Source organism: Zingiber officinale, chromosome 2A (genome assembly GCF_018446385.1).
Source record: "Zingiber officinale cultivar Zhangliang chromosome 2A, Zo_v1.1, whole genome shotgun sequence".
NCBI classification, from domain to species: domain Eukaryota; kingdom Viridiplantae; phylum Streptophyta; class Magnoliopsida; order Zingiberales; family Zingiberaceae; genus Zingiber; species Zingiber officinale.
Window position 1 is genome coordinate 2,184,160 of NC_055988.1, and position 15,838 is coordinate 2,199,997.

The 15,838-nt window shown below is 36.0% G+C and overlaps 1 protein-coding gene across 1 annotated transcript; it reads right to left on the minus strand.

Moving 5' to 3' along the window:
- Window positions 1-1,545: 1,545 nt before the first annotated feature.
- LOC122040509 (oxysterol-binding protein-related protein 3C-like) lies at window positions 1,546-14,815 on the minus strand. The gene is made up of 10 exons (XM_042599850.1): window positions 14,546-14,815; window positions 13,337-13,430; window positions 12,586-12,702; window positions 11,291-11,363; window positions 11,093-11,211; window positions 10,850-10,971; window positions 10,519-10,695; window positions 2,893-3,037; window positions 2,146-2,324; window positions 1,546-2,021 (listed from the first exon to the last, which is right to left on the minus strand). Exons 1-10 carry the CDS (start codon window positions 14,644-14,646, stop codon window positions 1,772-1,774), a joined length of 1,377 nt encoding a protein of 458 aa, XP_042455784.1. The 5' UTR covers window positions 14,647-14,815; the 3' UTR covers window positions 1,546-1,771.
- Between the last annotated feature and the right edge of the window lie 1,023 nt (window positions 14,816-15,838).

Here is a 15,838-nt window from a genome sequence, read left to right on the forward strand (position 1 = left end):
TATCGCCGCATACCAGAGAGAGAGAGAGTATGCTGCTGGGCCGAATGGGTTGGCGGCTTGGCCTGTCACTTCGATGCTCCTTGTGTCTTGTCCGCTCAGTTAGAGACCCAATATGCCAATGTCTAGTCCTGCCGCCTGGTCTAGCGGGATAGCCACTCGGCCGAAGTTCTGCTGTTAACGTCAAGTCCTCGTGCCTGGCCGAGCGAGGTGGCCGTTCGGTCGAAGTTCCGCGGCTAACGCCAAGCCCTGGTGCTTGGGTCGAGCGGGGTAGCCGCTCGGCCGAAGTTCCACTGTTAACGCCAAGTCCTGGTGCTTGGTCGAGCGGGGTAGCCGCTCGGTCGAAATTTTGCTTTGCCAATGCCGAATTCTGGTGCCTGGCCGAGCGGGGTATCTGCTCGGTCTGGCTTCTTTATGCTGTCTCCTTTGACGCCCTCCCTTATTGAGCGTTGGCTGTTCGGCATATTACCCGAGTCGGAGGTGGGGTCGGACCAGGCCACTCTCCTCCCGATCGGGACATGATTGCCCGATCGGCCGATGATATTTGACCGTTGATCGTCTTGACTTTGACCTCCACCGTGACAGCTATATTTCATGGGGTGGGGCCCCTCCTTACCACCGCATCAACCATAAATCGTCTTAAGATCAAACAAGAAGGCGTACATAAATGAGTTGGTAGTTAGATGGTAGATTAGAGTGGAGGAATGGTCACTTTGATTTACTTTATTCATTTAGCTATGATTGGACCGGCACAAATTGGAGAATCAAGGTCTGAAACTCCACCCACAAAGCATTTCCACCTATCGTGATTTTGGGTTGTGAACGTTCGATGTTGTGACTCTAGCACCTGTGCTTCTCGGATTTCGCTAGTGGAAAATTTTCGTAAGGTCAAATTGGTATCTTTGGGATTAATCAGTTCTAAGAATTATATATCTGAATTAGAAAAAAAAAATATTAGACCCCACGGATATAACCGAGTTGGTACTTGAATGGTTGAATTGCAACACATGAGCAAAGTTTGAATCCCCTAGGGTGCCTTGGAGTGGGCCGTACAAGAGCGCCTCAGGTGAGCGTTATCGTCTTTATAACACAAAAAATAAAATTTTAATCCCCACGAGCATGGTGCAGCGGTTAAGGTGTAATGGAGTTCTCAAAGTACCTTGGTTTGATCCTCTATGGACATGTGTTGATGTCAAATTTAAATACCCACGGATGAAAAAAATCCACATGTTAGTACTGATTAAACGTGCAAGCTCGGTCTAATAGAGACGACGAAAACCGTGTAGGTCGACTACTGACGACTTGATGTTGCGCTTCCATAATTTACCCTTAGATCAATGGAAAACTTTTGTAAAATCAGACTAATCAACTTTCAAGATTTGTTAGAATGTAATAACTATAAAAAAATGCAAAATTTTAACAAGAAATATAAACAAGGCATAAATAAAACAAGCATCCCGATACATAAAATCACTGTCAATGCAAGGTACCGAAGAAGAGTCTATTATATGTCACCTTATCTTATTTTTTAAAAGTTTATTTCCGAGATAAATAAAACAAGCAAGAAAAAATATATAATTATATCATGTGAAAAATAATACAACCAAATGTAACATAGGGAACCCTACCAATTCCCTTGGCAATCCAAGATCCATTTGTTTGTTTTTTTGTAGTACAATTACTTTAATATGCCATCAAACATCTTACAAACTAAAAGAGGGCCAAATGCATCCTTAGCAACCAAGTAAAGCAGTGTAGGGCAAACAATACTTGCTTATTGGGAGGCTGAGTCGCTGTATTGCCACGGGTTGAATTCGATCGAGGTGTTATCAACCTCATTGACTGAATCAGAGCTATCGATTCTCACACGATGTTCTGTGTATTTTCCATTGTATTCGTATATCTCCTCCAAGTCGCCCCAAGGTGTAGCCGTGACTTCGCTGGTCATATTGAACCATCTCGGGGTGAATTGATCGCCGCGGGCCTCTCGAATTCTTTTCTCGGCTCTTTGCCGCTCTTCCAAACTGAATGCATAAAAAGATAAAAATCAAGACGGTTGAAATGATGGAAACCTCTAAATATAGGGAAAAAGACAAGCTAAGTTTGTTTCTCATGAATAATTAGTTAGTCCCTCTAGTGAGCACTCACCTGGTCTTTTCAGCACCTGACTTGGCCAAATCCCCTTTCTCAAGAGCATATCGATCGGGTCGCAACCGAGAATCAGAAGCCAGTAACTTTTTAGGCGCGGTCTCAAAGCTGTTTATTGCGTGTGCAAAATAGGTGTATTGGAATTTATCCTTTTCTGGGACAGCAGCCACTCTCCATATCTTTAATCAAAATGATTGAATCAGTAAATTAAAAATGAATGTGAATGGCCAAGAAACAGAATTCAACAAAGTGATACTACACATAACTTCCATATAGTATCGTGAAATCACAATGAGGTCTCAGTCACCAGTAAACACAAGAAATAGCTAGACAAATCAACAAAGCATTTATCAAGACACAGGCTAATGATACATCAACTCTTGTTTTTGACTGAATTGTAAATATATGCCCACTTCTTCCCAGTCAAAGTTGTCAATGCTATTTTGGATATAATGCAACTTCCTTAGCAATTTAAAAAAAAAAAAGAAAAGAATGCAGAAGTATGTATCCATTTTTTTCACCAGTTATTGCACTCATGAAGATCTAACATAATCCAAGCATTTTGTTTCTTGTTTAAAAACCCAGTTCCAAAAGAATCAGAAAAACCAACTGCAGAACAAAGCATTGGAACAAGATTGAGGATCTTTTTCTCTTTTCTACATACCTCGAGATATTGAATTAGCTCCTAACCCTAATGAACCTGCATCTAAGTCAGATGGTAAAGGATCATGGAAATTAGTTAGCTACCTCTTTTAGTTCAGTCCCTGGCAAGGGCTCTCCTTCTTGATCACAAGGTTGACAACTCAGTGACTCGTTCCATTTCCCAGTCATCAATATTTTTGGTTCTTCTCCAGCACTATAAACATAACCATCCACTTCATATCGCCCCGCACTGTCAGCACATTCAGTGAAACATATTAAAAAATGAGATAACTTGCCTCCATGTGTATGCTAAATTCGTTCAGAATGACGAGCTATTAGAAAGCAATACATATAAGAAGTTATTCTAGACATGACAATGTTAAGATGGATGTGCAAAACTACTAGAAAAAATAGAATAAGAAAAATACCATCCAAGAATAATTTGGTATGGTCGTAATAAATAATAGAATGGGATAAAATAAGTTGAGATGATATAACATGTTCACGGGTGATTGATACTATATAATTAAAAAAGTTGAAAAGTGCAAGGAGTACATGAAGACCAAAGACAACATTAAGGTGTAAGTATTCCGGAGTAGTTTTGATATGGTCAACAAGTTCAGTTAGGTCCTATTGTGTTTGATCCTTGTGTCTAAGTGTGCAGGAGCTTAGGAATACAAAAAGTTGAGCAGAAGACGCAGCAAGCGAGAAGGATGACATGGGAAGAGAGTCGAGGGACTCGGTGCATCTGAATGACAAGATACTGCGGAAGAGTACATCGACGAACGAGAAGAACATGCGCGGCGGTCTAAGGGACGAGAAGCAGGGGAGGAAGGCTGCCCGAGGAGAAAGTTGGAGTTGAGTTCGGGTGAGCTCAATTCCGGACTGCCGGAGTATCACCCAAACGAGCGGAGCGAAAAATGATTACCAAGGGAAGTTAACCATTTTCGGATGAACAGTGTCAAAGGTGCCTTCAAAGCCTTTGAAGGCACCTTCAAAGGTTTGAAGGCGCTTTCAGTGAACAGTACCAGCCTGAAGTAACCGTTTGTTGCCGTTGAGTTGTGGATAAAACTTATCCACTTGAATGCGCCTTGAACCTTTTTGAAGGCGCCTTCCACCCACGAATAGGATTTTCCAGAAGGTATAAAAAGGCCCCTGGAGCTACGAAATATTCAACAACTTGAACAAGAAATATTATACACTTTTCTAGTTTTTCTTTTAAGCTATCAATTTCTATAACAAGCTTCTCCGCCTGCAACAAAGGAGAAGAAGCTTCTTCGCTTGCAACAAAGAAGAATTCTAGTGGAGCTTTCTTCAACGCCTTGGATTAACAACCACCTAGGTTGTAACCAAGTAAATAGAATTGTCCTCTTATGTTCTTTTATTTAGTTGTTCAATTAATTTATTATTATTATTGTGCTAGTCTAATCTAATCAAAGGATCGGGAATAGAGTTTGTTTTTTTAGGCAATTCACCACTCTTTTGTCGATTCCCCTGCACCAACAAGTGGTATCAACGCCTCAGAAGGACTAACCACCGACTGAAGCACCGAGACGATGGCCGGATCGAGCATCTATCCGACAAAATTTGAGGGCGAATTTGCGTTATGGAAACAACGCATGGAGATATTTTTTTAAAAATGACTTTGAAGTTTTATTAATAATTAAATAAGGTTTTGAAGCTCTAAAAGATCACAAAGACGAACAAAAAGAAGAGTACCTTTGGACAAAGAAAGAGCAAGCGGACTTTGTGGCAAATGGACGAGCCGAATTATACCTACTAAGCGTACTGTCACCTCAAGAAATCAGCAGGATCGACGCCTACGCATCAACAAGGGAACTTTGGGAAAAGTTCCTGAAGCTACACGAAGGAACGTTTGAAGCAAAGCTTGCTAAACGGGATCTTCTTCGGAACCAACTGACGAACCTCCGGCTAAAAGAAGGAGAATCAATAGCGCAACTACATGCCAAACTGAAGAAGCTAATCATCGGACCCACGAATCTCGGAGAAAAGGTAACAAACCGAGATTCTCTAAGGTACGTATTAAATGCTTTTCCAAGGACACCCGAATGATCCTCAATTCTCGACTCATATTATATTTCTAAAGATTTAGAAGTAAGTACATTAGAAAGTTTATTTTCCACTCTAAAACTTCACGAATCTAGATGTGCAAAATCAAAGGAGCCAAGTCAAACAATTGCCTTAAAAGCAAGAACAAACGATCCAGACTCCGAAGCATCAATCGACGAAGATGAAGCAGAGTTATTGGTATGAAAATTTAGTAACTTTATTAAATCTAACAAATTTAATAAGTCGTAGGCGAAAAAACACTTTCGGAGCAAAAGGAAGGTTCGATGCTACAACTGTCAAGGAGAATGGCACATCAAGGACGACTGCCGGGAATTGAAGAAGGAGAAGGATAAGGGCAAAAGACCAACAAGATCAAAGCACAAGAATCTGAAGGCCACATGGGATGAATAGTCGTCCTCAGAGTCCGAGATTAAAGCTTAGGCCGAACTAGTTCTAATGGCAGACCACCAAAGAGAAGATGAAAACAGCTTAGAGATGAGCATCGATGAAGAGAGAGTATCATCAGAGGAAAGCTGCGATGAAGGGAGAGCATTAGAACACAAGGTAAGTGAGGTACATGTGCTATCTTCCAAGCAATCTTTTGAATTTATCAAAATGTTATCTAAGAATATAGTACAATTAGAAAGAGAGAATGCTAGGTTAAAATTAAACTTAGCAAATTCATACCCCTTAGATATGTTTGATAATTTAAAGATAAAAAACAAAAAATTGAAAATAGAAATAAAAAAAATTGAAAAATGACCATGCATGTTCAAACGATTTTAAAAAATCAAAATTTAGAAATTATGGTACATTAAAATCACCAGGGACAAATTAGGAAAATTTCTAAAAATTATGTACCTCCCAAATTTTTAGTAAATCCAGTAGGCAGGAACCTATATTGGGTTCCAAAATTTTTTTCAGATTAAACTCTAATTTTTTTAAATTATTAGGATAGAAATTGTCTCAATTAGAAAAATATTTTTTAATTTTTTCGTTCGTGTTTCGAGTTAAATTTTTTTTTTTTTGCTATCTGATAATTTAATCTACAAATAGAAAGCTTTTCAAATTTTGTTTACTTGAGTTATTGCTTATAAAATTATCAACAAAAATCATATTTTGAAATTTAAATTTATTTCGTAGACTTAAATTTTGAAAATCTTATTTTTCTGTGATAAAACATAATATTCTCTATCATTACAAAAGGGGCAGTCCGGTGCACAAAGCTCCCACCATGCGGGATCCCGAGGAAGGATCCATTGTACGTAGCCTTACCCTGCTTTTTGCAAAAGGCTGTTTTCAGGATTCAAACCCGTGACCTTTTGGTTACATGGCAACAACTTTACCGTTGCGCCAAAGCTCCCCTTCAAATATTTTCAAATTTTATCGAATAATGTCTGATTTATTACAAATTATTTTCCGAAAGATAATTGTTAATATTAAAAATTCAAGAACAAAGAAATTTTGAAAATTTTATTTTTCTGCCGTTAAACAATGTGTCTCATACATCCAGGAAAAATAATAGAATTTTTAGAGTTGAAAAAATATTTTTATAGATTTATTTTAAAAATTAGTTTCTATACTAAAATAATTTATTTTTTTTCAAATCCAAAGTATTTTTTCTGTAAATTTTTCTAATTTAACTTCTTTTTAGATTTGACAAATATTTTTCGAAATAGAAAAATAATCGGCAAATTACCAAAGGGCGTATGTAGAGATCTAAATTTACCAAAAGGCGTACGCTATTTTGATATTTACCAAAGAGCGCACCTTTTTAAATGCATTTCCTATTTTATCCTTCTGACAAATCTGACTTTTTTCTTTTCACTATTGTTTCTCACTCTCTCTTCTATTTACTTTTCCCTATGCATGCAACCAATCTAATTTTTCCTCTCCGCTCTTCTCTTTCCTCTTTTTTTTTTTTCCATGTGTGCATGCATAACATAGGCCCGATATATAAATCATATCAGGCCCACAACGTTTAAAGTTTAGTTAATTTTTCGGCAATTTACCAAAGGGCATATGTAGAGATCTAAATTTAATAAAAGGCGTACGCTATTTTGATATTTACCAAAGAACGCACCTTTTTAAGTGCATTTCCAATTTTATTCTTCTGACAAATCTGACTTTTTTCTTTTCACTGTCGTTTCTCACTCTCTCTTCTATTTACTTTTTCCAATGCATGCAACCAATCTAATTTTTCCTCTCCGCTCTTCTCTTTCCTCTCTTTTTTTTCCATGCATGCATGCATAACATAGACCTGATATATAAATCATATCAGACCCACAACGTTTAGAGTTTAGTTGATTTTTTGATAACATTAGAATACATTTGGAGAAGTTGAAATAATCAATAGATGACATATTTAAATTCTTTGCAACCCCATAAATCAACAGAGACTGATCCATTATTTATTTCAGCTTCTACGGAGGTGTAAAATTAATGATGAATTGACAAAAATCCCCATGCGTGGGCCTAATATGAATCATATCAAACCTAACATATAGGAATTGTTTTGCTGATTCTTTTTTATTATATTTTAACATCTTTTAGAAGTTGAAATAAATAATAGATGGCATATTTGAACTCTTTCCAACATTAGAAAACCACATGAACTGAAATGGGTGCAATTGGAGCTCTCTAGATCCATTAGTGGATTTTGACCGAAACTCATTGATCGACCTAGAGACCTCAGATTGCAGTCATTTCAGGTCCTGTAGATTTCTAAAATTGCGAGTCCAAATATGCTCTCCATTGTTATTTTTGACATGCCTAGTGGTGGACCAGAGGTTTTGAAAAACTTAAATCTTTCTTTTTTTTTTTTTTTTTTTTTTGTTGCTAGGTCTGATATGGGGAGATATCAAGCCCACATTGGGCTTGATATGGGGAGATATCAGGCCCACGTTGGGCCTGATATTTTGGGCATGATATAAAGAGATATCATGCTCACGTTGGGCCTGATATGAAGAGATATTAAGCCCACGTTGGGCCTGATATTTCTTCATATCAGGCCTAATAACAAAAAGAAAAAGAAAAAAGAAAAAAAAAAGAGGATTTAGGTTTTTCAAAATCTCTGGTCCACCACTAGGAATGTCGAAAATAACAATGGAGAGCATATTTGGACTTCTTGCAATTTTAGAAATCCACAGAATCTGAAATGACTGCAATCTGAGGTCTCTAGGTCGATTAGTGAATTTCGGTTAAAACTCACTAATGGACCTAGAGAGCTCCGATTGCAGTCATTTCAGGTCCTGTGGATTTCTAAAATTGCAAGGAGTCCAAATATGTCTTCCATTGTTATTTTCGGCATTCCTAGTAGTGGACCAGAGGTTTTGAAAAACCTAAAACGTATGGGGATTGTTTTGCTGATTCTTTTTTATTATATTTTAACATCTTTTAGAAGTTAAAATAAATAATAGATAGCATATTTGAACTCTTTGCAACATCAGAAATCGACATGAACTGAAATGTGTGCAGTCGGAGCTCTCTAGGTCCATCAGTGAGTTTTGACCGAAACCCACTGATCGACCTAAAGACCTCATATTGCAATCATTTCAGGTCCTGTGGATTTCTAAAATTGCAAGGATCTGAGGTCTCTAGGTCGATCAGTGGGTTTTGGTCAAAACCCATGGACCTAGAGAGCTTCGATTGCACTCATTTCAGTTCCTGTGGATTTCTAAAATTGCAAGGAGTCTAAATATGCTCTCCGTTATTTTCGGCATTCCTAGTGGTGGACTAAAGGTTTTGAGAAACCTAAATCTCTCTTTCTTTCTTTTTTCCCTTTTTTTTTCTTGTTGTTAAGCTTGATATCTCCTTATATCAGACCCACATTGGGCCTGATATGGAGAGATATCAAGCCCAACATGGGTCTGATCTCTTATAACAGGTTTGAGAAAAAAATTGAAAAAAAAGAGAGAAGATAAAAAAGAAGACAGGAAAGAGAAGATACGTTGCATGCATAGTAAGAAAGAGAAGAGAGAGAAATGACAAAGAAAAAGAAAAAGAAAATCAGTTAAATTTGTCAAGAGGGTAGAATAGGAAGACCACTGTAAAAAGGTGCGCCCTTTGGTAAATACTAAAGTAGTATGCACCTTTTGGTAAATTCAAAAACCTAAGTACGTATTTTGGTAAATTGTCGAAAAATAATTTTTATATTATTTGTGTCAAAATGGAAGCTTAATTATTAAAAGTAGAATATGTTTGAAAATTACTTCTAAAAAAAATTAACCTACTAGTAATGTTTGTAATGTACCCCTAAAAATATTTGTTTAACACTTTATTATATTTTCCTCAATTTTTTGATATGATCAAAGGGGGAGAAATAGATAAGTTTAGGGGGAGTTGGGATTTTAGGATTTAGAATTTTTACTTATTCTGTAAGCAATTTCTTATCTACTTTAGTTATGTTATTGCATTTTTTAACCCAAACTTAAATTTGGGTTGATGCACATAAAAAGGGGGAGATTGTAAACACCCCGGGGTAGTTTTGATGTGGTCAACCAAGTTCAGTTAGGTCTTGTTGTGCTTGATCCTTGTGTCTAAGTGTGCAAGAACTTAGGAACACAAGAAGTCGAGCGAAAGACGCAGCTAGCGAGAAGGATGACATGAGAAGGGAGTCGACAGGCTCGGTGCATCCGAAGGACGAGATGCTACGAAAGAGTACAACGGTGGACGAGAATGACGTGCGCGGTGGTCTGAGGAACAATAAGCCGGGGAGGAAGGCTGCTTGAGGAGAAGGCCGAAGTTGAGTTAAGGTGAGCTCAATTCCGGACGGCCGGAGCATCACCCAAGCGAACGAAGTGAAAAATTGTTAACAAGGGAAGTTAACCATTTTCGAATGAACAGTGTCGAAAACGCCTTCAAAGGCTTTGAAGGCGCCTTCCATGAAGGGTACGAAAACCCATTCAGTGAACAGTACCAGCTTGAAGTAACCGTTTGTTGCCGTTGAGTTATAGATAAAACTTTATCAACTTGAAGACGCCTTGAACCCTTTTTAAGGTGTCTTCCGCCCACGGATAGGATTTTCCAGGAGGTATTAAAAGGTCCCTGGAGCTAGGAAATATTCAACAACTTGAACAAGAAGTATTGTACACTTTCCTAGTCTTTCTTTTGAGCTATCAACTTCTATAAGAGGCTTCTCCGCCTGCAACAAAGGAGAATTCTAGTGGAGCTTTCTTCAACGCCTTAGATTAATAACCACCTAGGTTGTAATCAAGTAAATAGAATTGTCCTCTTACTTTTTTTTGATTTAGTTGTTCAATTAATTCATTATTATTATTGTGCTAGTCTAATCTAATCAAAGGATCGAGAAAGGAGCTTGTTTTTTTTATAGACAATTCACCCCCCCTCTTGCTGGTCCCGCTGCACCAACATAAAGAATAATCAATGTAATTACATGATTTAAATATTATAGGGATAGTCTTCTAGCATAGAGCTAAATAGAGGGCAACGATCTCAACTAGTTGTGACAAATAAGGCTAGATAGCGATATCAATATTAAAGGCAGAATTATAAGGAAAAAAGAATAAATATCTATATTATTGGATAAAAGCAACGGATCATCTTGCCTTCTGCTAGTTCATAAAGATCACTATTATTTTAAAAATTGCGATGAAGGTGCATTTGAGACAAATCAAATGGATTTTAGGAAATGAATCATACCCAAACCAACCACATGGTTGGAAGTATAAAACAACTTTGTCTCCAGTAGTCAAATTTGTCATGATCATCTCCCCAAATGAATCAACCCAGGTGCGCCCAAATATGAGGTTGTTAACCTTGGTGGGAGGAGGCACCAAGTCTAATATCACACCAGCTTTCTTCAGCTTCACCCTTGTCCTGCATCACAAGTATATTAGATTATCTTTCAGGTAACAGCTTAAGAGAGAATCACTTATATGATGCTTCAAAAATAACAGATATCATGGGCGGTGGTCGAACAAATAGTTTAGACAATTGAATTCCTCAAATCATAGGTTCCAACACAACTTACCTTCCAACTGGATAAATTTCCAATGAATTTCCTAGAAATTTGGTTTTCAACTTTGACGTGATGTCATAAGTAAAATGTTCATTCTCAGCATGTGCTGCGCCCATTGGAGGATGATGGCTAACCTGACAGTATGACTAGATGTAACTATGGAATAAAAGCAAAAAAAAGATACGAAAGCATATTTGGATACATTAAAAACTGCTACACCTCCACTCCAAATGCTGGTGCATAAGAATGACTAACCTGCTCAGAGATGAATGTCAGACCACCATGATTAACCATTTCATAGGTCTCGCCAAGGATAGGATTAAATGGTTTCCATGTTCTTTGATAGGCATAATAGACAGAAATTGCCCAAGAAGCTGGAAAGAATGAAAGAGATTTGCATCTCAATACATAAACAGCATTATTAACATTAAAAAAATACAGATACATACTTACAGGAATAAACTAAACGCATGTAGGGGTCCTCACATTCATCTGCCAGATCTAACAAATGAGAGTACTCCATCAACTGAATTGGCCATAGGATTCATTAGACTACACACATCATCCATTCATCAAATACATCCAAGAGAAATAAACAAAAGACACAAGATACAAAAGTATGTTCTGGAATGCTTAAAATTTCATTGTGGAAGGGAGCATCAATTAAATTCAACACACTCTAAAATGTGTCTTCCTTGATGGTTCTTCAAAAGAAAACTAAGATCCTCATTTGTAGCATGTGCATTGTACTGGCTTTTAAAGTTCAAGCACTTTCTGTTTTCCAAAGAATTCCATAGCACAAATGAAAATATTTGACTTAGAGGAGCCATGTTTTGCTAAGTCTGGATCAAGAGGACAAGAAATGTAACATGATCACAATGTAGTGATATACCAAGAGGAATGGCTGCATCAACTCAAATTCAATGAACACATCTCTTTGAAATGGTATTAATAGAGCACATCTAGAAGCCCCTATCAACAAGAGGCAAAACAACCATTCCTACTAAAGAGGAATTAAATTTGTCATGCATCTAGAGTCAATAAATGGCGAGTGTCATCAAAACTCCTCTATCATAAAATCAATACTTTATTAGGAACTCCCATAACTTTCATATGCACTAAGCCAGTGAAAATAACATTGAAATGAAGATGGAGAGAAATAGAGAAATTAAGCAAATCATTTGTTATCCAAAGTTGGAAAAATCAGCTAATACCAATACCAATAGTCCGAGATGAATTGGTATTGGCAATGACTGATCCAATTTTTTCAGAGAATTGACATCTCCCATACATTAAGAAGTCATACAAAATCCAGGTATTAAAAAAATAGCTAGTAATTAGTTAGTTTATGTTAGAAAATTCATGGAATCTATTGAAATTTGCTCAATGAGAAGTGAAAATGGATCAAATCATGTTATAATTTGGTCAGGAAAAGATGACTTTAAAAAACTTTGCAGATCTAACCTTCCTCAAACCATAGCTTGATTCTTTAAGAACACACACGACAAGGAGGGAGACTTTAACACAACTATGATTTACACGAACATCCTTGGCATATAAACTTGTACGAAGAAGACTCAACATGATACATTTATGTAGAGACGTGTATCCATCTTAAACTGCAGGCTACTAATTCTACGCTTCTAGCAAGTAGAAGAATATGTAAATCAAAATTCAGGCTGGGAAAGAAAATATACCAAGCAAGATGACTGCAATAAGGGGATGAAAGTGAAAAAGTTGGCACTTACCTCAGCCATTTTCTGTATCATTGTCATTGGCTCAAAAATGATGACGGGCAAAGTGACCATTGATGTTACATCTGATCCAATGTATTTCTGCATCATCTTCCAATAACTATCTCGTTCCTAAGAAACATTAAAATACATCATAATCAGGTAACATTTGACATAGATTTAATGACAAGGTAATGGATATTAAAGAGCTGATAAATTTGATATGTTTTCTTGTTAAAGAAGCATACAGTAACATCAGATATGACAAAGATACTCGTCTCTTTGAACTAAATCTAAAATTCAATCCAACAGTTGATCTTAGCCAAGAAGAACAAAGATGTACTTGGACAAGTCCACAACATCACTTTTTCTGGTCTCAACAAGGAAAATGTTATAATTAAGTCACAGGAAAGGGGCAATGCTGATTTTCATTTATTTTTCCAGATTAGGTCTAGTTCGTTAAAGTAAATATGCTATGAATATTTTATCCTCGATGCAAAAAATTATGTCAAAAAGACTGCAAAAATGGAATACTGATGCAAGATGCCAATGGATTCAAAGAGAATCTTAGATAAATTTTCAATTTCATTGTTATCTACCAAAAAAAAAAAGCTGGGTTAATCCTATCAATTTGGGCTTGCTACATGGATTTTATGCTTCCATCAAACTCTATGCATGATTATATCATTAGTAACATCAATCCATCTCTCTTAAAATCACTTTTATCTAATATGTCACTTTTAAATTGTCACTACTATTTAACTACCTCTTGCTTCCATCTTCCTCGATGGGCTTCTTCCTCAGCATCATCAGTTCCTCCTTCAGGATTGATAACTTCAAGTCCTTCGTAACCCAGTAGCCTAAGTAAAAAAAGATTTTTCATATGCAATAACAAATTCAGATAAGAAACAAATCAAGTAAAACAAATGCTGAAACAAACTCACAGTCACAGAATTTACTAAAGCAAATCATAATAAGCATGGAAGCTTGTATGAAACTAAAACATCGAACAATAGAGTTACAGAGCTTCCTTTATATGCTGATTAAGCTCCAGCAACATACAAAAAATTGAATGGACCAAAATCAAACTACACCAAGACAAAATTATGAATTCTACAACTATAATTGTCACACCAAAATATAAATTTATTAAACTACTTAAGAAATTTTGTACTGTGCTTGACCATTATGGCAACAATATGAAACTTTTATGAAGCATGTTTAGATCGTAGATAAAAAAAATGGCTAGCATAAATTCTTGAATTGTTCAATTAAAATATTGCATCTGGGCATGAAAGTTTTGGTTTACAAGTCTCTACCTTCTAAGTTTTCGAGGATCTATCTTCTCTTCATCAATGCTATGTTCTACATTTGTATATTGTTATCCATCCGGTATTCACTAAATTTCTGGTTTTTGTAACTTTTTTCTTCGTGTTATAGACACCAATTAGAAATTACAAAGTAAATTTCCTTATCGTTAGAGTTCTATTGAGCATATGGATAAGATACCGCCCGTTTTACTGTAACTAATAGGAGCCCTTCTACACAGAATTTGTTTTAGCTATATGTCATTCCATTTTAGCTTGAGAAAGATGAGCATGTACTTTCTATGAGAAGGAAGAAGACGTTTGTGAATATTGTCCCAAATAAGGCATCTCAGGTAATTGACTTAAACTCGTCAACTGTAACCAAATTGAACACGACCCTGCTGGACTACCCTGGTTTGACTTCGTTTCCATCGCCAGCTTATTTTTAACAAAGATGTCCTTGAAGTACAAAATTATTAATTTAAGATCGCCAAACAAAAACTGTCCAACTTGAATATCCGGCATTGAATTTCGACAAAACCAAACTGATGGAGAATCAAGCTTCAAGTAAATTTCAAAAGGAGTTCAATTTAACAGTAACGAAGGAGAAGGCACGATCTTCAGGTTATAAAAGCTAATAAATAAATAAGCAACAGAGAAACTCGCACCCATTTACAGATTTATGCACTGCGCTGCCCCAATTCCGCACACTCGACGAGATCGCGGAGAAGAAGCCACTGCTCGAAGGCTTCTCATCCTTGGAACCCATCACGAGAGCCCTAATCCGAACTCAAGAGTCCACAGATCCCCTAATCGCGGCCCGAGAATGGTATGGGATCGAGAGCAACACCGCCAAGGAGATTATCTCGATTTGGGGATCCTCTCCAATTGGCCTTTTTGGCTGCAAGCGTCGTGATCAACAATGGACGGAATAAAATGCGACCATTTGCAACCCCCTTGGCAATTAAGCAGAAGAAGCCCCTCATTTTCAACTTTTACCAAATTGGGAAACTTGGTGTGTACGTTTTCTTTTATTCAGAAATTCAACTTTTCCAATCCCTAAATTAATTTTTCAAATTGACTAATCTATAAGGTACTATAAAAATTTTCTATCGATCGTTAAAACAAATTAAAAGTGCTCATATATGTTCATCTAAACTGCCATCGTTCTTAAGTTTATTATCTTAATAGAAGAAAATTCTTACATGCGCCATATCTAATATTTGAATTTTAAATGTCTGATTAACCACTTAAAAAATATAACCATTATTTCATAATCCGGTGATCAATATTATATGTTCAATTGGAGTAAAAGATAATAATATTACTAGCCTAAAATAAGGTATAGGTAAATCATGAGTATTTTATAGGTAAATTTACATGCAATCCTTAATCATAAATTCAATTTTGCATTCAATTCTTATTGATCAAAACATTTGTTTCCATTAATTAGTCAAATATAATATAGACACTAATTTACCTAATCATCCTTGATATTTTTAAGTATAAAAAGTTTAAAAATGAGTATAATTTTTATTAAATTTAGCATATTAAACTAAAATTTAGTATATTTTTTATCGAATTGAGCACGACTCTTTTTCCATTTCAATTAGATGAAAAATATACTAGATTTTTTTTAAATAATACTCAATTTGATAGAAAATATACTATATTATGCTGAATTTAGAAAGAATTATATTAAGTAGAAAAAAAATCATGTTGAATTTGATAGAAAATATATTGGATTATAATTCAAAGTGTGGAATTTAAGAGAAATTATACTTATTTTTAGATTTTTTTTATCTAAAAAAATATGAGAGGGTAATTTTGATAGAAATATACAGGAATCTAATTTAAAATGTTAAATTTAAGAGAAATTATACTTATTTTTAAATTTTTTTACCTAAAAAATTTGAAGGATAATTATGTAATGATATTTGTATAAATAAGTTAGAAGTAAA

Bases quoted from the DNA above. Each gene is read 5' to 3' on its own strand.
- LOC122040509 (XM_042599850.1), bottom strand. From the start codon at position 14,646: ATGGGTTCCAAGGATGAGAAGCCTTCGAGCAGTGGCTTCTTCTCCGCG. The intron at 11,364-12,585 runs GTAAGTGCCAAC...TGGCCAATTCAG, and splicing joins TGATACAGAAAATGGCTGAG to TTGATGGAGTACTCTCATTT. The intron at 10,696-10,849 runs GTAAGTTGTGTT...CTTGTGATGCAG, and splicing joins GAAATTTATCCAGTTGGAAG to GACAAGGGTGAAGCTGAAGA.